Raw genomic sequence first — 23,585 nt, 5'->3', positions numbered from 1 at the left:
CGGGGTAACACGGTAACGCGGGGTAATATAGCGCGTTTAATTTGATCCCGTGACGAGGGTCGACAATTCGCGCTCACCTGTGACAGCGACAGATGGCTCGCTAGGGCTGCCGTTGCCTGCTTAGGTGTTTGCGTCACGAAAGTTGACTTGAACAACTTGAATGTTAGTACAGGTTGGCTTCACAAACGAAAAACTCTAAACTCTATTTAGCGATATGAAGTTTATCCAGATTTTTGATTTGAAGTAAGGCACTGTGTCGTAGGTGTGTCTATTCTGACAGCAATTAGTTTGTCAGTCAATATTTTGTTTCGTTAAATGACTAATATTCCCCTTTCCTCTCCAACTAAGCGTCAAGCTTGTGCTAGAAGTAGGTACGACAATAGTGCAACGGGCGGGGTTTGAACCGTCAACATTTTCGGTTTTCAGTTCATTCCTTTACCCGTTGAGCTATTGAGGCTTAAAGACGTAGTGAGCCGGCGATGGGTTGATCATGATGATGATGATGATGATGATAATATAAGTGTTATTGGACAGCCCTGTGGTTAAACGCCTAAACACCGACGTGACGTGGATTTATTGTATGCCAAATATTATAAATAAACTTCGTATAGCATAGCCAGTTTGTAGTCAATTGTTTTAGGGTTCCGTACCCGAAGGTTGCCAACGGGACCTTAATACTAGTCCGTCCGCCCATTCCGTCTGTCTGTCAGCGGGCTGTATCTCGTGAATGGTAATAGGTGGTAGCGAGTTGAACTTTTCACAGATTTTATTTTTTATTTTTATTTGATCTCGAACAATTCGCGAGCTTATTGACGTAAGTGTTAAACAATTTAAAAAATGTTGCAAAAACTGGCTCTCCTAAGTAGATTCTTAGATCTGTGTTAATTTCTATTGCCGCTATGACAACAAATAATAATTTTTAATTCCATTACCTACATTCTACAAGTAGTACTTGAAGTCTGCCAATCCGCACTGGACCAGTGCAGCGTGCAGATAACATGGCCTAATTTTAACCTTCTCATTTTGAAAGAAGTCCCATGCTCAGTAAAGGACCGGCAATGGGTTGACCATGATGATGATGAAGACAAGTTATTATTGACTGTGAATTGTGATCTCACTTGGTAGTAAGTGATGATGCAGTCTAAAATAGTAGCGGGCTAACTTACAAGGGATGGCAGTTTTTAGTAAACTGTTAACGGTGTCTACATAGCATCGTACCGGGATGTTAAATCGCTTGGCGGCACGGCTTTACCAAGGTGATAAGTAGCTAAACACGGCCGTAGCCTCCCATCAGACAACCAGAGATAATTTACAAATTCTCTAATTGACCCTGCCAGGAATTTAACCCGGGACCTCACACTTATAAGCCCATAGTGGTCACCAGTCACCTCTCACCACTGCGCCAGGAAGGTCGTCAAAAAACCAGAGACACCGGTGAACTCCTTTCAGTTTTTACTGAGCAATTATGTAATGAAGTAACTAGATAAAAGACAAAAGTTGTTTATTAATAAATAAATTATAAAATAAATAAAAATAGGTAGGTACAGAATATGTTGTAGGAGATAAGTAACATTTTGAGGATAGCGCAAGGTACACCTCCAGAGCCGAAGCACGGCGTCTTTCTTGATTCTTTACTACGCACGGCAGCGGTGCGCAAGTCGCGACAAATCCCGTTGCGCATCATGATGAATGCTTAGCTTTACCTAAGTTGCATCCATCTATGTAAGTATTCAAGTAGGTAGGTAACTACCTACTAAATATTATAGGCGCGTCAGTATAGCATAGTGAAAAATAACGAAAAGTGCTATTAATATTGATTTAAGTACATAAAACAGTTGCTTGGTTATCAGCCTAACATTGTTTTTTTATAAAATATTTTAAATGCATATTTTAACAATAATGTGCTGCTGTGGCAACATATGGGCAACATCAACTACCCCTATATTCAATGTACTCTGTGACATCAACATTCAACACGAGGTTAAAAAAAACTCGAACCCAGAGCAGCGGAAAGTGTTTAAAAACATTATGAAATTTATCGTTCAGAAATTGGAATACAAAGTCACGTTCGTCACGTTGTTTACTACTTTGCTACATAATTTATTGTCACCTATTTTTATCACGAAAATATTCCATGTTTATCGTCACAAAAAATAGTGATTACGTGCTCATAAAGCTACAAAGTATTTGTGGTGTATGAAAAACTGTGTTTTGTTCTTGTTTTGTTCGTCGTGTAATGAATTCATGAATTGATATCTGTCAGCTGTGCGGAGGGAGGGCTATCAAACTGTCAGATGGTGAATAGCAAAGCACAGCGGTAGTGAGAATAATTTTCAACAAATATGAGTTTTTATTTCCAATTTCAAACGCATAGATAATCGCCGCGCCCAGTTCTAGCTTTAAGACAACATCGAGTCGACACCGGATCGCGCGGGGCAGTACAATGGGCTCGAGAGACAGGGAGATAAAGTCCCTTCAGGAAAAGTTGAAAGTGTTCTTCAAGAAGGGTGCTACGGGTGGGTATCGTGTTTTAGCGAGTCACAGGGGTCGCCGGTAAGGTGTAATATGTGGTTAATTGTGTGTTTTGTGCGGTGCAGCGCCTGTAGCGGCGACCAGCGAGCTGGTGGTTTCTCCGGAGCTACGGCGTGAATTGGGGCCGGAGTCCCCGCTGCACCGTCGCTTGCGAGCTATCAAGGAGGTTGGGGAGAAGGTTCTGCAGATTCGAGTACAAGAAGTAAGTCATATTGACTGCATACTTTCTTCTGTGTCTTGCACAATCTTGGGTTCACTATAGCACTTCTATTACCAATGTTTGTTTCATTTCGGCCTTTGTGTGCAATATACATATGTAATTCATGTTCATCTATTGACTAGAATACACAATTTTGTCAAAAGAAGTGTTTTAGTGAATAACAACAATATTAATGCAATTATCTATTAAAACAACTATTGCTATGCAGTACTTATATAAAAGATTCTGAATCTGAAGAATCTGTTGCTAGTAATTGAAAAGCTGGTGAAAAAAACGGTGTTATTACACATCTTCTAATCAAAATTCTTTAATTTAGACTTTTTGGTCCAGTGAATACAAATCTGAACTCATTTGTAAGCAAAACAGCCTTAAATTGTACTGAAATTGGGTTCAAAGTTTATGATTTTGTTCACTGAATTAGAACTTGAACTCATTTTTAAGCAAACCAGCTCAAAAATTTGTACAAATAAAATTGAGTACAAAATTCATGACTTGGATCATAATGGTGTAAATTAGCTTCTTTCGGTTTTTTGCTTCAGTTTTTTTCGGTGTTTTGCTCCTGTAAAATTTTATTTCATGCAATCAAGTCTTATTTGCAGAGCTGTTCAATTGTCACAAAATTGCATTGTAATATATACACATTTTGTAACTGTCACGATTTACAGCTGTTTAATAGCAATATAATGCAAATTATAATGCCATATCTGTGTAAATGTATTCAGTCTTGTTTAGTCAAGTTTCTAACCCCAGCGTTTAAGCTGTGTGTTGATAGATCAGTCTGTCAGTAAGGACACTGTCTTTTAATATGTACATTGTACAGATATGTAAACAAGAAGTTGATATTGTTACATTATGTATCTAAAGTGAATACTTAAAATAAAAAATAAACTGGCCAAGTGCGAGTCAGGCAACGTGAGTTCCATACCACAGTCGTATTTTCTCGACATTTTGCATGATAATTCAAAAACTATGATTCATAAAAATAAACAAAAACCTATTTTAGAATGCACAGGTAAAGACCTTTCATAAATGATACCCCACTTGATATAGTTATCTTACTTAGAAAATTGAAAATACGAATTAATTATTAGTTCATGACCACAATTTATTTTTTTGCGTGTGATTTTACCCTAAATTCACGGTTTTCAGATTTTTCCCCTTATGTCTGCTAGAAGACCTACCTGCAAAATTTCATGATTCTAAATCAACAGGAAGTACCCTGTAGGTTTCTTGATAGACCGACAGACAACAAAGTGATCCTATAAGGGTTCCGTTTTTTCTTTTGAGGTACGGAACCCTAAAAACAGGCCGAATTGAGAATCACCTCCTTTTTGGAAGTCGATTAATTACCACATTTGGGTCTTCTCTACTTTTAGGACAATAGTGCAATGGGTGGGCCGTACCTTTTGGAACCATGGACCTTTTAGATTTCAGTCTGCTCCTATAACCATTGAGCTATTGAGGCTATATAGAAGCAGATATTCCTTGCTGAAGTCAAACTAACGCCTGCTTATTCAAGGAATCATAAGCATAATCCATATCCATACTAATATTATAAATGCGAAAGTGTGTCTGTCTGTCTGTCTGTCTGTCTGTCAGCTAGCTTTTTACGGTTCAACCGATTTTGGCGAAATTTGGTACAAAGGTAGCTTGCAACCCGGGGAAGGACAGGCTACTTTTTATCCCGGAAAATTTAAGAGAACCCCAAGGATTTTTAAAAACCTAAATCCACGCGTACGAAGTCACGGGCATCAGCTAGTTTGATATAATCCCCTGAAACAGACAGATCTGTAAGGTGCAACATGCAGCCTGTGATATGCACTCCCCGCCCTCCCACTGCTAGTCTGCTGCTAAACATGCAAGCCACCAAGCAAGCAATACACAATGTGCATCACCACCACTGTGGCCTAAACACATGTACAACCTTAAGCCCCAAGGCTCGAACACCTGCAGAAATAAGCTTAACAATCATATTATATACTGAGTAATTGGTTGATTCAATTGAAATGTTGGTGGAATTGAATATTCAGTCTACATACAAAATTAAATAACACCTAAACATGTTATTTCATATAATTTGTTTACAAAAACGGCTAAAACTGGTATGCATAGATTTATCTTTATTACCATTTTTTTATCAGCTGATGTTCTAAAAATATAACGTTATGCTTTGTGTTACAAAATGTTTATATAACTCTAGCTAATTGCCGTGACTTTGTCCATGTGGATTTGAATTATTTAAAAATTCTGTTGGAATTTCACAAAATTCTATATTAGTGGAGGGTTACATGTTAGTGGTTGGCAACCTTCTAGCTGGCAAGGGGCACATAGTGGTAAAGTTAAAGACAGGCTCTGCTCTTGTTCATATTTTTGTGATTACTGATTGATATAGATGATAATTAAAAAGTCAATAATACAATTTACTTTTACATTTTATACATCACAAGTTTGTCAAAAAAAAAAATGTGGCAAACAGCTATATTATAAGTCCCGCTAATCACTATTGCGCTGGAACCATGTCTCATTAACATCGAAATGACGTCATTTTGACGTCAGCCGAAATAAAAATATGGGTACCATCAGCTCGAAACTTCAGCCTACTGCTGACGTCACTAAAATGGCGGCCACGCGCATTAGCAATTTGCTTTCATACAAAAAGAAATTAGTTTTTTGATATTAGTCTTTAATATATTATTATTTAAGCACTTTCATTTGTAAATCTATGATTTGTAAATGTACTCAATACATTCCTAATAGTCGATATCACATGATAATGGGTCTTCAGTATGCTGGCTTTCGCTGATGTTTCGCCTGAATCCAGCGGCTTTCTGGGGTTTGACGTAATTAGTCCACCTAGTGGGGGGTTGGCTAACGCTGAGCTTTCAGTGCGAGGTCGTCGTTCTAGAATCTTGAAACCCCAATATCTATTGGTTTTTCTATGTGCGCCGCCCATTGCCACTTCAGCTTCGCAACCCGTTGTGTTAGGTTGGTTACCCTGGTTTTCCTCATTTTCGATTTTATAGTAGAGAAACTCCAAGCATAGCAGTCTCCATCGCTTGCTGAGTGACAAGCTTTCTTATGAGGCCCATAGTTAGAGACCATGTCTCTTATACTATATGTGAAGTTTTTCTTTGATGTTCAAGCTCAAAAATTATACTTTAAAGTGAAATATTCTTTATTGTACACACTAAAACCAAAACAATAGAAATATAACAAAGATGAACTATATGAATTGTATGCGGAGCGACAATATGATACTGGTGACGAATTCAAGCAGTACGTTCAACTGTTTTCCAAAAAGTTTAAGAGAGATTGCATTGCAGCCAAGTCAAAATATATCCAGGCAAAAATTAAAAACAGCTCCAATGTAGTAAAAACTACCTGGAAAATAGTTAACGAAGAAACAGGAAGAGTGACACATAAAACTTGTAATTTTGAACTAAAATATCATGACAAGTTGATTACGTCAGACCCCGAGGTTGCAACCGTTTTCGAGACCTTCTTTACAGATATTCCTGTTTCTACTACAAAATCATTGAACTCTTCAGCAGCCGCCGCTCTCTCACTATTGGAGGATAACGTGCCTGAATGTAATAAAATGTTTGAATTCAGTCACGTTAGTTGCTCTGACGTTATCAAAGCTTTTAAATTAATTAATAATAAGAAAACAAATGATCTGTGGGGCATTTCCGTTAACGTTGTGAAATCATTAATTGATATTGTTGCACCCGAGTTAGCATTAATATTCAATAATTGTGTTGACTGTGGTGAGTTTCCAGACTTAATGAAACATAGTAAAATAATTCCATTATTTAAATCAGGTAGTACTAGTGACCCCACTAACTTCAGACCGATATCTGTACTACCCACTTTTAGTAAAATCTTTGAAAAAATAATTTTAACTCAACTGCTTAATTTTTTCAACATTAATGATTTATTTCACACCAAACAGTTTGGTTTTACACGGGGTCGCTCAACAACCGATGCTGGTGTTGAGTTAATACTAAATATATTTGAAGCCTGGGAGGAATCACGTGATGCGCTTGGCGTTTTATGTGATTTATCCAAGGCTTTCGACTGCGTTGATCATGAAACATTGGTCGCGAAATTGCACCATTATGGAATTAGGGGTGCAGCATTGGAATTGATGAGTTCTTACCTAAATGATAGAATACAAAGGGTAGACGTGAATGGAAAGCGATCTCCCGGATCCGTTATAAAAATGGGGGTGCCACAAGGTTCCATCTTAGGACCTTTTCTGTTCCTTATTTACATCAATGACCTTCCTTACCTCGCTAAGGACAATTACGGGATAGTCTTGTTTGCTGATGATACATCACTTTTATTTAAAATCAATCGATACTTAACAACTTTTGATGAAGTAAACAATTCTCTCACCAAGTTAGTACAGTGGTTCGAAGCTAATAACCTGCTTCTCAACGGGAAAAAGACAAAGTGTATTAAATTCACTTTACCAAATGTTAAGCAGGTGAAAACCACTGTGCAACTTAATAATGAGGAATTAGATTTAGTGGATACCGCTATTTTTCTTGGAATAACGTTAGATGCAAAACTTCAATGGGGCTCTCATATAAATAACTTATCGAACAGACTTAGTTCTGCCGCATATGCGGTAAAAAAGATTCGCCAGTTGACAGACATAGAAACTGCGAGACTAGTATATTTTAGTTACTTTCACAGCATTATGTCATATGGTATATTATTATGGGGTAATGCTGCTGATATTAATTCTATTTTTGTGCTGCAGAAAAGGGCTGTTCGAGCCATATACAGTATGGGGCCACGAGAGTCGCTGAGAACTAAATTTAGGGAAGTTAAAATTATGACAGTGCATAATCAATATATTTTTGAAAATTTACTGTACGTACATAAAAACATAAATAAATTTAAAAAAAAAAGTGACTGTCATAATATAAATACTAGAAATAAAAATAAACTTGTAATTCCCGCCTCTAGGCTCAGTAAAGTTAGCAATTCATTTGCTCGTAATTCCATACGTTTCTATAATAAGCTTCCAGAAGACATATTGGAGATGTCTCTCAACAAGTTCAAAGTTTTCATAAAACGTAAACTAATTGAAAAATCCTATTACAATGTAAAGGATTATTTAAATGATAAGCAAGCTTGGGAATGAGTTGCTACGTAACGACTTTGTGATAGTTCTAATAAGTTTCAATAATTTTGTAAAGTGGTGATAATAAAAAGAATACCCGGCTGAGTTTGTTGTGGGCTCTTCTCAGACCTGGGCGCGTTTGGAACCCTCGTAGCTTTAGTTTTAAGTTTGCGTTATAATTATCACCACTATATTATTTTACAAATCTAACACTATACCAGACAATCAATAAGAGTAATTTATTACCTATTTTGAATAAATCTTTGACTTTGACTTTGACTTTGACTTTGATGTTTGCAAGTACAGTAGGCGGCCTTATCGCTAAAATAGCGATCTCTTCCAGGCAACCTTAGGGTATAGGATATTATTAAAATTAAAAAAAGCAGAAGGGGTGTACTAATAAATTAAAATAAATACAAATAATATATGTATAAAAATAAAATATAACAGTAAATAAGAGAGGAATAGACGACAGATAAGTGGAATAAAAAGTAAAAATAAATAAATTAACACATCAAATTGAGTATAAATAAAATACTTTTACGTGTTTTTTTTGGGTTTTTTTCTGTACGTTTGTTTGGTGTTGTTGTGTTTTATATAATAATTGTAAACTGTGCGCTATATGGTCCCAAATAAAAGGTTATTATTATTATTTTCTTTTCAAAATTTTTAGGGTGGAGTAGAAAAGATATGGACATGCACAAGAGACCTGCTAGAAGATCCAAACCCCGAGGCCCGCCACGCAGCGCTAGGCCTCCTGCGGTGCATCGCGGAGGGCCAGCCAGACCTGATCATCATGCGCACCATTCTGTTCCAATATCTCCAGAGGACCCATAGCACGCACCCGCCCGAGGACTACCAGCTGCGCTTCAAGCTTCTGTACACACTGCTTAATACTGGAAAAGATATTAAATTTCTTGAAGAAATGGTGAGTTTTTAAATTGTAACAATACTATCAAAACTAATACTAAATTAAATCTATAATATAAAAATGAATCACTAAATGTGTTGGTCATCGCAAATCTCGAGAACAGCTGAACCGATTTCGCTAATTCTTTTTTTTATAATATTCCTTGAAGTACGAGGATGGTTCTTACGGAGAGAAAAATTAAAAAAATATGAATCGACTGAATTAAGTTCGCCGGGGCAGCTAGTTATATATAAATGCTATTTTATATCAAACTAGATGATGCCCATGAGTTTGTCTCACGAGAACTCTTTAATTTTTGGGATAAGAAGTAGTATATAGTAGTATCTTGGATGCAAACTATATCTGTATCAAGTAGGAAGATGTGTACAACTTTGTTTAAGTAGATTTAAGTTTTTAGTTTTGTGGGAACTTTTTAATTTTCCAGGACCAAATGCCTATGTTCGTCCTTGAGATGCAAGCTATCTCTGTACCAAATTTCGTCAAAATCGGTTAAACGGATGAGCCGTGAAAAGCTAGCAGACAGACACTTTCGCATTTATGATATTAGTATGGACTATGGACTAACAAATAATTGTTGTCTATTCCAGATTGGCCCATTCCTATTGGACTGGCTGCCGCAGCTGCGTGCGCCGGCGCACATCGTGGAGTTCGTGAACCTTATCATCAACATAGTCAAGTTCAACGCGGCCTATTTGGACGAAGACATCGTACATGGGATTGTGAAGTAAGTACTAACACTGATTTTTATTTTTATTTTTATTTATTCGGATCAACAAACAGTAGCACGCAATGCTTGGATAAAAAACAGTAATAAAATAACATAGTAATAATATACGTGCTACCCACTACGTCAACCACATAGTTATTATTATTAATATGACATGTGTAAGAATATATAAATGTAGTATAAAATATAAATAAAGAATATATTAGTACCATATCACTGATAAAGCTTCAATACGGTATTTGACAACTAGTCAAATCAGTAACTTTTTATCAAACGTCAAAACGCGCGCTTAGTATGCAAGATTCTATAAAATACCGGTGTGTGACGTCACAATCATTTGACGTGCTTTTTTTAGTTTAATCGATTATTTAAAATGGTTATTACACTTAAAACCAACAAAGGAGGTGGATTTTACGTATTTTGGAAGACCCTCTATTTAATAATCACTGAGAAATAATTTATTTTTTATGTAGTCAAATACCCAATTTAAGCTCGGCTTTTAAATTAAGTGTGTGTTTTTTTAACGTGTTCAATCTGTGCTTATATCAATGCTCTACCCAGTCTAAATCACAATGGTAATACAGAAGTTTTCATTTCATAAAATCTTAATAGTTCAGTCATGAGTCAACAGATTCTCCAGTACACCTATCTTTACCTAGGGGACCTGTAAAAGAGGTCAGTTTTATACTATTGTCGTGATGAGGTCTATCTCAAATACTGAAATTTTGATATATTATGTACCATATACTGTACTATATAGATGCCCGCGGTTACGTCCGCGTGGATTTAGGTTTTTGGAAATCCCGTGGAATCCTCTTTGATTTTTCTGGGATAAAAAGTAGTCTATTTCATTCCCTGGGATGCAAGCTATTTCTGTACTAAATTTCGTCAATACCGGTTGAATGGATGGGCCGTAAAAGGCTAGCAGACAGACATACATACAGATGGACAGACAGACAGAAAGACATACTTTAGCATTTATAATATTACTTTTTGCGGGAACCTAAAAAAGCTACGCTCGACTCGCACTTGATCGGTTTTTAATTTTTCGGTACATTTTTAACTACAACTTCTCTTCCAGCAACGCATGTCACCTATGCGTGTACTCGAGCGACGCGAGCGTCGTGCAGGGCTGCCTCTCGCTGTTAGAGGCCGTTGTCTCGTACTCGATACTGCCGCGAGCTGCTCTCGGGACGTTCGTGGCAGCCCTGTGCAGGACTGTCATCATTGAGAACTACTGCCAGAACAGTTGGAAGGTTAGTTAACAACTTAACATGACTAAAATTATCATACTTGGAATGTGTATTTGGAAGGTACTGCATTTATTCAACAGTGTGGCATAATATTCTACTGGAAATGGTGTGGCATAATATGGCTGGAAACTAGTCAGACTAACGTCGACTAAACACGTGAGTAAAGCCGGGTGTAAGACATGTATAATGGATAGATCACTCACGATAGTTTAAACGCTAAAATGGCATAATATTGTAAATTTAACATTTGAAAAGAGTTTCTTACTGATTCTTATCGGTAGGAACGGCATTCCGTACGGTTTTCCGATAGAAAATATATCCCATAATATTGTCTCCCACATTGCAGCTGATGCGTTGCGTAGTGGGCGCGGACATGGGGCATGCAGCGCTGCAAGAGATGGTGGAGTTAGTCCGCGCGGCCGGCGAGGCCACGTCCGAAGACGACGAGAGCGCGGGGCTGGCACGTGGCGCCGTGTTCTACATCAACATGGCGCTGTGGGGGCCCAGGAGGGTGCACACCCTGCATGTATCCTACCTGGCAGTGCTGCCTGCGTTCCTTAAGGTGACAACCCTATTCCAGATCATTATCATCTGTAGCAAAACATGTTACGGCCCTTGGTGGGCCTAAGAGAGCAGGGGCTTTTTCTTTTTCTGAACTCCCAAAACCTTCAAAAATCCCTCTTTAGATCATCAATCCACCAACTCTAAGTTCCGAGTATGCAGAAATGGCTTTTGGCGCTGTTTTTTGAATGCTGCTGAAATGCTGGAGTTTGTAACAGACAAAATTACACAATTCCTTAAGATTGCCAACTGTTAATTTTTTACTACTGTATAACCGTTTTCTGAAAATGCTGAAAGGGTGTACCAAAAAAGGTTCTAGCAGACAATGGCTCACATCTGTTTCCTATTGCCAACCATTATCTCTTATTTGTATAAAACTATTTCGAGATTTTTCTAAAAAATGCTAAATCGGTATACCGTCGGAGTTTGTAGCAGATAATGGTATACAATTCGTTACCATACTTGTTTAAAGATTTTTCCAACAGATGCAATTATTTTTAATTGCAGGCATTAACCGGTCGTCACTTAGTAGTAACATATGAAGTGGTGGTAGCATTAGAGAGCCTAGTAGCGCGAGTGCCCATGGAGCTGCATGAAGTGACCTGGGACCTAGTACTGGATATCGTGAGAGCTGTGCTGCAACAAGACAGTATGTATTATTCTTCTCGTGCCATTTGAAATTTTCCGGATTTCTCGAGTTGACTTGGGGTTTGTTTTTTTTAATTTGTAGACTAGCGCTTGGCTGCAATTACCATCTTAGGCTGCATCATCAGTCATCACTCACTATTTGGTGTGATGCCCGCAACTTCGTGCGCTCCACGTGTACGAAGTCTCGGGCTTTAGGTTTTTAAAAATCCCGTGGAAACTTATTGATTTCCCGGGATAAAAAGTAGCCTATATCACTGTCCAGATCTTTAACTATACCCATGCAAAAAATCACGTTGATCCGTTGCGACGTGATTGAAGGACAAACCAACAAACAAACACACTTTCGCATTTATAATACTTGTACTGTATTAATGCTTGTACGGTGTACTGATAGTAAAAAAAGTTTGTTGAGAAGACACCACAACAATACAGTTCCTATGTTCGGCAGAAACGTTCGACCCGCCCAACGAGCTAATCCACAACCGAGTACACGCACTCATCACATCCATAGAGCAATTACACGAAGCCGGCCAGTATCGAGGCGACACCGAAGCCTTGCTGGACCTCATCGACTCGTGCGGACACGACCGACCGGTGAGCGACCTGCTTTACTAGTATGAGATTTTACATTTTACCGAAGTTGATAGAATTCGAGCGTCGAAGCAAGTAAAATACAGTGCGACAAGGCTCTCTTGGCACTTGAATGACATTGAGAGGGGAGAGGGGGCGGGGGGGGGGGGGGGGGGCTGTTGAAGAACAAAATCGTAGAATATTCAAACAAGAACAAAGGAGACACTTGAAGGCAACGTTAGTTCCGAATTTCGCCACGCGCCAAGATAGCCTTGTCGCACTGTACACCTTAATTACCTTGTTTTCAAACTCAATCTACCCTTCTTGAAATTCCACAGATTCTTTTCAATTCCAAAGTTTTCATCCCTATAAAACCGTCGCCATTTTCTTAAAACGTATTTCTTACTAGCTGATGCCCGCGACTTCGTCCGCGTGGAATTAGTTTTTTTTTTTAAATTACGTGGGAACTTTTCCCAGCTGTGTAGCTGTAAAAGTTCCCACGGGATTTTAACTGCCGCGATCGTAATCACCTCAGATTGGTTGATGCTCGCTCACTATTGGCTACAATGGATTGTTGCAACAAGAAGCGCGCAAATTCAGCCAATCACAACAATTCAGATTGTAATAATGACTGATGCAAGTTTTACGAAATCGACCTACAGGTCTATCTATACCCATGCAAAACATCACGTCAATCTCTTGCACCGTTGCGACGTGATTGAAGGACAAACCATCAAACCAACAAACAAACACACTTTCGCATTTATAATAAGGGTACTGATAACATTTTGATGTTGATCAGGAGGCGTCAACGATGCGGTTAATATCGGAGAGGTTATCAGCATTGGGCGGAGGAGACGCGAGCGCAGCGCTGCGGATAGCGGAGCGATACGTGCGGTTGGAGTCGCGCCTAACCGTGCGGTTGCACGCGTTGTCGACACTACTCACCTACATCAAGAGACACAGGTATGGTCTGGCCAACAATTTTATTTACAGGTATCAAAATGATCGAGGAAAAATTATAAGAAAAACTGTATGATCAAAGTGCGCTTTTCCGCCCGAAAGATAGAGAGACTCGAAATTTTTGCAGAATGTGTATTTCTATTGCTGCTATAACAATAAATAATACATATTTCAAAATTATATGCCCTTGACTGATTTTTTTCCAAGCAATGGTGTGCGTTTTGCGATTTTTGTCCATATATATTTTGCACTTGAACGAAACTGACATAGCTCAAAGGATTAGCAAGCTGAAGTGGCAATGGGCAGGTCATGTTTGTCGCAGAACCGACGGCCGATGGGGCAGACGTGTTCTGGAGTGGAGACCGCGTACCGGTAAGCGCAGTGTGGGACGACCTCCAGCCCACTGGACCGATGACTAGGAGAAGGGTAGTGGATGGATGTGGAAGGCGGAGGACCGTGTTTGGTGGCGCGCTCTTGGAAAGGCCTATGTCCAGCAGTGGACGCAAACAGGCTGATGGATTGGATTGGATATTGCACTGCTAGAATATGGAATGACCGGCTTTCGTTTTTCCCGCTAGATATAATTATTGGTACCTTCAAAAGAAGAGTGAATATCTCTTGTTTGTCCTGTGTGGTGTGATTGCAGTTACAAGCGCAAGCGTATATGGTTATTTTTTTAAACCCGTATTCCGCAGATGTACGCACGGCGAGGAGCTGTCGGAGCGCGTGGGCGGCGCGGTGGCGGGCGCGTGCGCGCTGGACGCGGACGTGTCCATACGCGCCGCGGCCGCGCGCGCGCTGCCCGACCTGGCCAAGATGTGCTCCTCGGACGCCTGCGTGGACCTCATAGACCAGCTCGAGAAGGTACCATACCTTCTGTAGCATAGCTGCTTTAGGTCAGAAAATACGAATGTAACCGTCACTTACCAAAGTTGGTGACGTCTCGATATCCTTGAGGGTACCCTGTTCCTGGACTCCACAGGTCTGCAGCAATTACCTTTAAGCGTTACTTTGCTGAGGTCTATGAAATACAACGAACTTTAAGCTTAATTCGCTATATGCCGCCAAAACAGGAGATATAGCCAATGCACATTGTGTTAATTGAGCTTCAATAGCTCAACGGGTAAACTAGTGGACTGAAAACCGAAAGGTCGACGGTTTAAATCCCGCCCGTTGCACTATTGTCGTACCTCCTAGCACAAGCTTGACGCTTAGTTGGAGAGGAAAGTGGAATATTAGTTATTTAACATGGCTAATATTCTTTAAAAAAAAATTTGGTCTGTGAACGATGCTCCGAATTAGAGAGAATAATATATTCTCGGCTTCGGATCGGATACAGTGCAAAAAGAGCCCAAATTTTTTGAATCCGTTTAAGTTACTATCCCAAACCTATACAAATACCTAACAAAGACCCGTATACATTTTCTCCAGATACTGAACCGCCCGTTCGACATGTACGTAACAGAAGTATCAATACCCGCGGACGCCGACACCTCCGACTTGCGACTCGCGGCGACCGGACTGTTGGATCTGCTGCACGACAAATTGTTGCGCACACCGGCCACGCATGCTGCACGAGCCTTTCTGGTGCTGCTTGAACACTTGGACCACCACTACCGACGCCCGGCGCTGCTTCACCACCATCCTGACATACGGCTCAAGGTAGGTGTCCAGGTTCTGAGCCTTCCTCGTCCAACTACTTCCCGCTACCCCCTTTACATCGTCAACCCAACATGCCAATAGGTAATTTCCTAAGGCATACAGCCACAATAGCTTAACGGTTAAGGAGTGGACTGAATTCTGAATGGTCGGCTGTTCAAACCCTGCCTGTTGCACTAATAATTATCGTACCTACTCCTAGCATAAGCTATACGCTTAGTTAGAGGTGAAAGGGGAATATTATCATGATTAACATGGCTAATATTTTTTTAATCTGGTCCTCCCAACCATCTCTTGACAGACAATGGGCATCCATTCAAAATTGTGATTTTTTTGTCTGTAGATCCTGGACATGTTATTTGGCCTCCGTGCGAACTCACTGAACTGCGTGGGGTTTTGCTATGAGAACAAACAACCAGTCCACGGCTTGGCGGCGGCTCGCGCGCGGCCTATTTGCTCGCCCTTCCTGCTCGCCGAGCCGCCGGCGCCGCGGGGGACGCAGCCCGCTACGCAGAAGGAACTACCGCCGGTAATGTTGGGTTCTATAGTAAACCAAGGAAACCTTTCAGATAAGACATCATCATGATCATCCCATCACCGCCCCACTACTGAGAACGGGTCTCTTCTCTAGGTTTTAGGCTACAGTCCGCCACGCTGGTCCATTGGCTGGCGAACTGGCAGATTTCACACACCTTGCAAAACATGGAGGACTCTCAGGCATGCCGGTTTCCTCGCGATTTTTTTCTTCACTGTTAAAGCAAGTGATATTTAATTGCTGAAAACGCGCTTTACTCCAAATCTTTAGAGATGCGTACCCGGGATCTACCCCTGATCTCCCGAATAGAAGGCCGAACGTCTTAACCACTAGGCTATCAGCACTCTCAGAGAAAACGAAACACTGTGGAGAAGGCTAAGTAGACAAGTCTAATTGTTTCAACATTGTATACCGGTGTGATTTCAGGGTGCATGCCCAATACCGGTGGGCCGGGCGGCGCGGACGCTAACCGCTGCGTTGGCGAGCGAAGCGGATTGGTCAGTCTTAGCACACATACTGCGCGCGTTGCCGCCTTTATTGCATGCGCGTGCGCTGGCCGTAGGGCGCCGTGCGCAGGACCTTGACTTGCTCGCCTCTACACTTTGCTCTATGGTAAGTATGACTTAGATGGTACGTAGCTCAGTCAGGGAAAAGTAGTGGGATCTTAATAACAATCCAGCGCAAACCTCCATACAAACGCAAAATTGTGACGTATCTATGGAATGTTTTAGGCTTAGGTAGGCTATTTACAATACCTAGGTAGTGTTTTTTGTTTACCTTGTTTACCTAGTTAATGTTAAATTTACATTATCTATCGATGGTTGACATGATACAGGGACAAAGTTGCATCTCAAAAGAAGAACAAAAGGAGAAAGACATCGAACAAAGACTAATCACTTTGCCTTATTGGTAGCAAACTACGCAGATTATCTTTTGAGCTGAATTTCTAGACTCAGATATAAATTGTTGTCCATTGTCGGTAACAATAGTTGTGGCGCAAGCAAACTTTTATATCCAGCTTGTCTAACCAAGATTTGTAAGTGATTGTGATTGTCACAATGGTAATGCCGTTAACAAGTATAGTGGTTAATCGTTAGTTTGATCTATTTTTCAGGTATCGGACCGTAACCTATGCGTACCGGAGCCTCTAAGAACGGGCGCGCCGGGTCGAAAGCTTTTAGTATCGGAGTTACACGCGGCGGCGCTACCTGCGCTCGCTGCGTTGGCGTCTTACCACGCTTACCTCGAGCCACAAACGCAACAGAGAATTGTGAGGTGTCTTCTCAAGTATGGAATGGGTACGTATCGATACCATATATAACTGTAGCCGAATTTCGTCACATTAATTAAAACTATAGTAAATTTAAAATCATCGACTAGTAATCCATGACTTTATAAATATTAAACAAATGTGAAATTATGTCTGGGCTATCTGCTAGCTTTTCACGGCCCGTCCGTTTACCCGATTTTGAGGCCATAATTGCTTTTTTTCATCCTGGAAGATCAAAGAGTTCCCACGATTTTGTTTAGCAACCTAATAATAATCAGATTTTAAAAAACCTACTTCTGTGTTATTTGTGTGTACTACTTGTTGATGACCGCTAGTTTTATATAAAACCGAGTTATTTTTTGAAGACTTAAAATTATGTTTTTGTCATTTAGTGCTCCGAACGCCGCAGCCATTCATCAACGCTCTGACGATATTCACGTTAGAAACGCGTGATACGATGGTGAAGATGCTGCCAGAAGTACTGCTGGACCTGTCCAAGATCTCTGACACCAAGGCGATCGCCAGTCCCATGCTGGAGTTCCTCTCGAGTAAGACCACTTCATACATGTTACTTCTATTATCAAGTCACCACTGGAGACGAGACACCAAGTGAACATGCTGCCAGAAGTATTGCTAGAGTTTCGTCGCAAATTGTTGTCCATTGTCGGTGACTATCTTACTAGGATATCCCTTTCCATTTTAAACTTAGTATCTTTGCCATACCTTGATTGAAAAGTCGCTTCAGAAATTTTGTCGCATATTGAGGCCTTAAGGTATTGGTGAAAATTTTATTAGGATAACCCGTTTTTATTCAAACTATTTAATTCATACGAATTTATGTAGAATGGTGTGTGTACATTATTGGCAACAATTGAAATAGGGTATCGTTTTTAATTAAAAATTAAGTTGAGTTATGGCATCTGTAATAATTGTTCACAGCGTTAACTCGACTGCCGCGTGTGTTCGCATCGTTCGTGGAAGACCAGTACATGTCGGTGTTCGCTATCCTGCTGCCCTACACGAACCCGTCGCGCTACAACCATTACGTAGTGTCGCTGGCGCATCACGTCATCGCGGCCTGGTTCCTCAAGTGCCGCCTCTCTTACCGCAGGAACTTCGTGCGATTTATCATACACGTAAGTTACGTGGCATCCTTCGGTACCAGATATAAAGAGGGTAGCATTCTGCGAGAAGTAGATAGCTGTGTGATTCCCTTTTAAAAAGTGTGAGATAATGAAGATCAAAGTGCGCTTTCCGACTCGAATAATTATTAATTACATATGGATTGTGATGTCAAACGACCGGATGACATCATATTTCTTGCTCTTAGACTCTATACCAAGAGTGTTACAGATATTCACATCCGCATCCGCAAATGTAAAACATCCGCATTAATTCAGACATACGCATCAATTAATGCGGAGCTTTTACGGATGCGGGTCACATTTTAAAATCTACAAATTAAAAATGGGTAAAATCTTTTAACAGCCCTAACTTCTGTAATACTGCTGCTATTGGATTGAAATAAAAACCATATTATTACGTAACATTACAATACGCCGGTGTATACCATGTGATTTGACCACTGCAGTGGTAAGCGCTGTGGTCTTATTAGTGGGAAGGCCCGAGTTCGATTCCCGGCAAGGGATTGAAATTTCTAAATTTCTGGTCTGGTCTGGTGGGAGGCTTCGGCCGTGGCTAGTTACCATGCCGCCAAGCGACTAAGCGTTCCGGTGCGATGCCGTGTAGAAACCAAAGCTATGGGTTTAATATAAACTGCCATACTTCATCACCACTTATCACAAGGTGTGATTGCAGTCAAGGGCTAACTCGTATTGGAATTAAAAAAAAATGATTTCTGGACAGGGTCTACACAACTACATCATCATGCCGTTCGAGGAGCAGCAAGCGTTCAAGAGTAACAACTACCAGCCCGGGAACAGCGCCGTCAACGAAGACTCCTCCAACAGACAACGCAGTTCTAGTCTGGTAAGGACACTTTTTTATATTCCGTCCTTTTTTGGGTTCCTTACTTCAAAAGAAAAAAAAGAACCCTTATAAGATCACTTTGTTGTCTGTCTGTCAATTCGGGGGAATCAAAAATTATAGGGTCATATAGAATCATGGTGCAGGTAGCAGTGTCTTATAGCACAAGTAAAGCAAAATCAGTGAATTTGTGGGTACGTCACAAAAAAATAAAAATCTTGTTTCTTGTAAGATGGTACGACTCCGACTCGCACTTGACCGATTTTTAATATTTTTTGCTGAACAAATGAAAAAAACAATCAATCAATTTATTTATTACTTATTGGGGTTACAATTTTTCAGAATAGATATACGAAGGTAAAGGAGGGTGGAACTTCTTGTGGCGAATATTCGTCAATGGTTGATGGTTTTGCCTACAGAGCGGGGTATTCGTAAAGCTGCATAGCATTACGCTAAGTGACCCTTGTTGGCAGGGCTCCCGCGCGGTGTCTCGGGCGCCGCTGTCGGGCTCGCGGGGTGCTCCAGCCGCCTTCCACGTGGAACTGACTGAGACTTGCGTGGATCTACTCGCGAGATACACGTTTACACCTTGCAGCGTGAAACCGCAGAGGTAAACACGTGTTTAACTCACCACCACTAATCACTCTTATAAGTTACGTTGTACCTGCGCAAAAATCTTATTTTTGAATGACGTCAAATAATCAGCACGTCCGTCCGCCATTGGCGGTTGCCTGTGTGCCATATTTGTAGCACGAGTTTCTTGTTTAATTTGTGATTCGACTGTAATCACCCAACTACATATTATAATCATTTCCATAATATCACAACTTGATTGTAGGTTGGAGCATTTTTTTGAAAAACCGTCCTATTATTACATCATTAATAAAAACAAAGTGACTTTAATACAAAATGTCAAAAATAAATTAGTTCTCAGTGATTATTAAATAGAGGGTCTCCTAAAATACGTAAAATTCACGTCCTTTGTTAGTTTTAAGCGTAATAACCATTTAAAAATATCGTTTTAACTAAAAAAAGCATGTCAAATCATTGTGACGTCGCATGCCAGTATTGCATAGAAGCACCCATACCAAGCGCGTTTTTTGACGTTTGATAAAAAGATACTGATTTGACTAGTTGTCAAATACCGGATTATTTTACACCATTTGTTTAAGATGTGATAGTTCATGGCAGTCAGATGTAAGTTTTTCCAAAATGGACTTTGACAAATAGCTTATTTCGCAGGAGTGACACGGCAGAGTTCCTGTTCAACGGCGGTCAGTCCACGACGTGGCTGGTGGGGCACAAACTGGTCACCATCACTACGTCCGGCTGTTTGCAGAACTCCATCAAACAGGGCCTTTGCGAAAGGTGAAATTGATCACTAATCTCTGACTCTCCAGACCCTCCTTTCATAATTTAATTAGTGTAATTGGCTTTATGGCCGTTCTAATTAAATAATAAATAAATAATAATAATCCACTTGGAAAAGGATAGCAATTAAATTTAGTTTCGATTGGCCTGTCAATTTAGTTTAGTAATTGCTTTTTTATTTGGAGAAACTGGTAGAGACACTGGTTGAGATCTCTCATAGAGATAAGTGCTTCCCTGTCTACTTTTGCTCTCTTTTTCTCTTTACTGTAAATGTTTTTGGTACAAATAAAACCATATAAAAATATACAAAGTGTTATGCTAAACTTTGATTCAGAGATTTTCACGTACTCGATTCGTTTATACTTTGCCACATTTTGTAAGATCTGGATTTGAACTGACAACGAGGAAGGAGCTATTATGTCGTTAAGAGATATATCCTTCAACGTCGTTGCTGATGCATTGAAAACTACTCCTAATTTGGTCGATTGGCTTTGTTGTCACCCTGACACTCAAACCTGTAGCATATAATAGTAACATTACAAATTACTGCCATGCTATGTTTCTAAGCATTCGGACATGGTAACTCATCAGCATTGTCAACCGATAGGCGTACAATGCTGGACATAGGCCTATTGTAGGGACTTCCACACGCCACGGTCTTGCAGCGTCTGAATCCAGCGGCTCCCTGCGACTTATCTGTATTACTATAGTCGACGCATTTTAAACTGAGTTGTCGAATTATCTGTCTGTTTCGCTCGCACTTACCTACGACCTGTAGGTGCGAGCGAAACAGACAGATAATTCGACGACCCAGTTTAAAATGCGTCGACTAATAATAGTGGGGGAGGATTCTTCCAAGGCTGCGTTTTCCGGTGCGAGGTTGCCATCCTAGCATCTTGGGACCCCAACGTATGTCATAGTAATTACTTCTTCAAAAAGGCTGAATGCCAGAGCCGTGAATCTACTTTTAAAAAAACGCCCTTACAGATGCGCCACACTATGTCGTCAGCACGCAGAGAGCGCGGCCAGCCCGCTGCCCGCGCCTGCGCTGCCTGTATTTAACGACTTCGTTGATACACCCGCGCCCACGGTAATACCTCTTTTATTATTATTTACTAGCTTATGCTCGCGACTTCGTCCGCGTGGACTACAAAATTTCAAAACCCTATTTCACCCCCTTAGGAGTTGAATTTTCAAAAATCCTTTCTTAGCGGATGCCTACGTCATAATAGCTATCTGCATGCCAAATTTCAGCCCGATCCGTCCAGTAGTTTGAGCTGTGCGTTGATAGATCAGTCAGTCAGTCAGTCAGTCAGTCAATCAGTCACCTTTTCCTTTTATATATATATAGAAGAAAAGAAGACTAGATGATGCCCTTCTCACTCTGAGAGGCTCATTAGTGGGCCGGTAATGGGTTGACGATGATGATTATGAGATGATGCCCGCGACTTCGTCCGCGTGGATTTAACTTATTTAAAAATCCTGTGGGTATTTTCCGGGATAAAAATGTAGCCTATGTCCTTCCCCGGGATGTAAGCTATATCTGTACCAAATTTCATCAAAATTGATTAAGCTGTTGGACCGTGAAAATCTAGCAGACAGACAGACACACCTTTGCATGTATAATATTAGTATGGAGTATTGTTTAATTAGACAATGCTCGCAACTTTATTCACGTCGATATAATATTTGAAAATTATCGATACGATTTATATCGATAACTTTTTGGCACTTCCGACATTCCTTCTTTTTACTCCCGTTAGTCATGAAATATAACGTGTCCCCTCTGAATACAGCGAAAAATTTTAATGGTTGTTTCCTCGCGGTATTACTATCGATACATAAATTTACTTATCGTAGATACTACTTGAATCGATAAAATGAAAATGTTTAGAGCAAAATAGTCGAGGTTGCATTCGAGTTTTTTATTTCACAATTATTAAAAAAAAAAAAGTTTGTTCAGCTCACAAAACAAAAGAAACAAAATATATAAACCAAATGTTAAAAATTACGAAATTAAAACTAGGTAAACTTAAAACTACGAGCTCGAAAGTACTAAGAGCAAAAATGATGTCTTGTTTGAGCTGAAAGGGCTACTTGCTCAGTATGATGCTGTAGTATTTGACTACTGCAGCGCTGATTTTCAGGCAGAGCCCAGTTGGGCGATTGTTTAAAACCTGCATCAATCATTATTACAATCTCAATTGTTCTGATTGGCTGAATTTGTGCGATTCTTGTTGCAACAATGCATTGTAGCCAATATTGAGCGAGCGTTAACCAATCAGAAATGATTGCGATGGTGACATTGTAGCTGTCACGACCCATTATAAAACTATGCCATTTTTTATTCTTATATTTTTTTAATAAGAATAAGAATAATTTATTTAGAATTTAGAATTTAGACACAAGAAACAAGTTTCCTACCCTAATATCGATCGATTGTATCGAATAATGGATCGATTGTACTACTAAAACAAATTAATTCACTTCGCTGCGGGAATACAACCATTAAAGCATGCTGTATGATTAGACAGCACATTGAATTTCGCAGTTGCAAGTGAACGACAGCGCCGAGCCCGCGCCGGCACCCAGCAACCATCTGCAAGTTCACGCCAACCACGCGCCTGAAGTCAAACGGTGAGACGCACACGCTCAAACACACACACACACATACAACATACATACACAAACAAGCGAGCTTCAATAGCTCAACGGTTAAGTAGTGGACTGATTTCCGAAAGGTCGGCGGCTCAAACCCCACCCGTTGCACTATTGTAGTACCTACTCCTAGCACAAGCTAGGAGAAGGCACGACAATAGTGCTTAGTTGGAGGGAAAAATTGTCATAATTAACATGGCTAATATTCTTTTTTGTTTTAAATATCGTTTTGGGGAACGCTCCACACACCCTGGACAGGTGTGCGGGGCGTTCTCTCCTCAATTGCCATGTCGACCTGTCGCGTACCATACTTAAAACGACCGCACAATAGCGATAAGTTATTCTCTTTACAGACGAAGTTGTTTGGCATGTTGGTGATTTAAAAAAAAAACGAATAACCTTTTTACTAAAAAAAGGGCTACGAAACAGCTTTGCTTTTCGCTTTGGCGTTTGTGGTACCTTCTGTAAATCTAATGTGACGTATCATACTAATTCTAACTGAATGGGGTGAATGCTATACTTATTATAACAGAAAAGAATTACTAACTCTTCATATAGATATGAGAT

At 40.2% G+C, this 23,585-nt stretch overlaps 1 protein-coding gene across 2 annotated transcripts in view; it reads left to right on the top strand.

Annotated features, from left to right (window-relative positions):
• The first annotated feature begins 2,093 nt into the window (after positions 1 to 2,093).
• Positions 2,094 to 23,585, top strand: part of gig (TSC complex subunit tuberin) — a 41,521-nt gene continuing 20,029 nt past the window's right edge. For both annotated transcript variants that reach the window (XM_069502796.1, XM_034974780.2), the window contains exons 1-21: positions 2,094 to 2,516; positions 2,598 to 2,734; positions 8,560 to 8,814; positions 9,405 to 9,541; positions 10,626 to 10,800; positions 11,144 to 11,359; positions 11,866 to 12,007; positions 12,455 to 12,600; positions 13,379 to 13,542; positions 14,235 to 14,403; positions 14,971 to 15,201; positions 15,542 to 15,727; positions 16,160 to 16,345; positions 16,848 to 17,031; positions 17,396 to 17,551; positions 17,943 to 18,139; positions 18,870 to 18,992; positions 19,463 to 19,599; positions 20,232 to 20,357; positions 21,348 to 21,450; positions 22,912 to 22,997. In XM_069502796.1, coding sequence (XP_069358897.1) covers positions 2,444 to 2,516; positions 2,598 to 2,734; positions 8,560 to 8,814; positions 9,405 to 9,541; positions 10,626 to 10,800; positions 11,144 to 11,359; positions 11,866 to 12,007; positions 12,455 to 12,600; positions 13,379 to 13,542; positions 14,235 to 14,403; positions 14,971 to 15,201; positions 15,542 to 15,727; positions 16,160 to 16,345; positions 16,848 to 17,031; positions 17,396 to 17,551; positions 17,943 to 18,139; positions 18,870 to 18,992; positions 19,463 to 19,599; positions 20,232 to 20,357; positions 21,348 to 21,450; positions 22,912 to 22,997 — 3,329 coding nt within the window. In that variant the 5' untranslated portion in view covers positions 2,094 to 2,443. The remainder of the gene's footprint in view (positions 2,517 to 2,597; positions 2,735 to 8,559; positions 8,815 to 9,404; positions 9,542 to 10,625; positions 10,801 to 11,143; positions 11,360 to 11,865; positions 12,008 to 12,454; positions 12,601 to 13,378; positions 13,543 to 14,234; positions 14,404 to 14,970; positions 15,202 to 15,541; positions 15,728 to 16,159; positions 16,346 to 16,847; positions 17,032 to 17,395; positions 17,552 to 17,942; positions 18,140 to 18,869; positions 18,993 to 19,462; positions 19,600 to 20,231; positions 20,358 to 21,347; positions 21,451 to 22,911; positions 22,998 to 23,585) is intronic.

This window comes from Maniola hyperantus, chromosome 13 (assembly GCF_902806685.2).
Source record: "Maniola hyperantus chromosome 13, iAphHyp1.2, whole genome shotgun sequence".
NCBI classification, from domain to species: Eukaryota; Metazoa; Arthropoda; class Insecta; order Lepidoptera; family Nymphalidae; genus Maniola; species Maniola hyperantus.
Note: the sequence above shows the minus strand (reverse complement) of the source record. Positions and strands in the feature narration are given on the sequence as shown.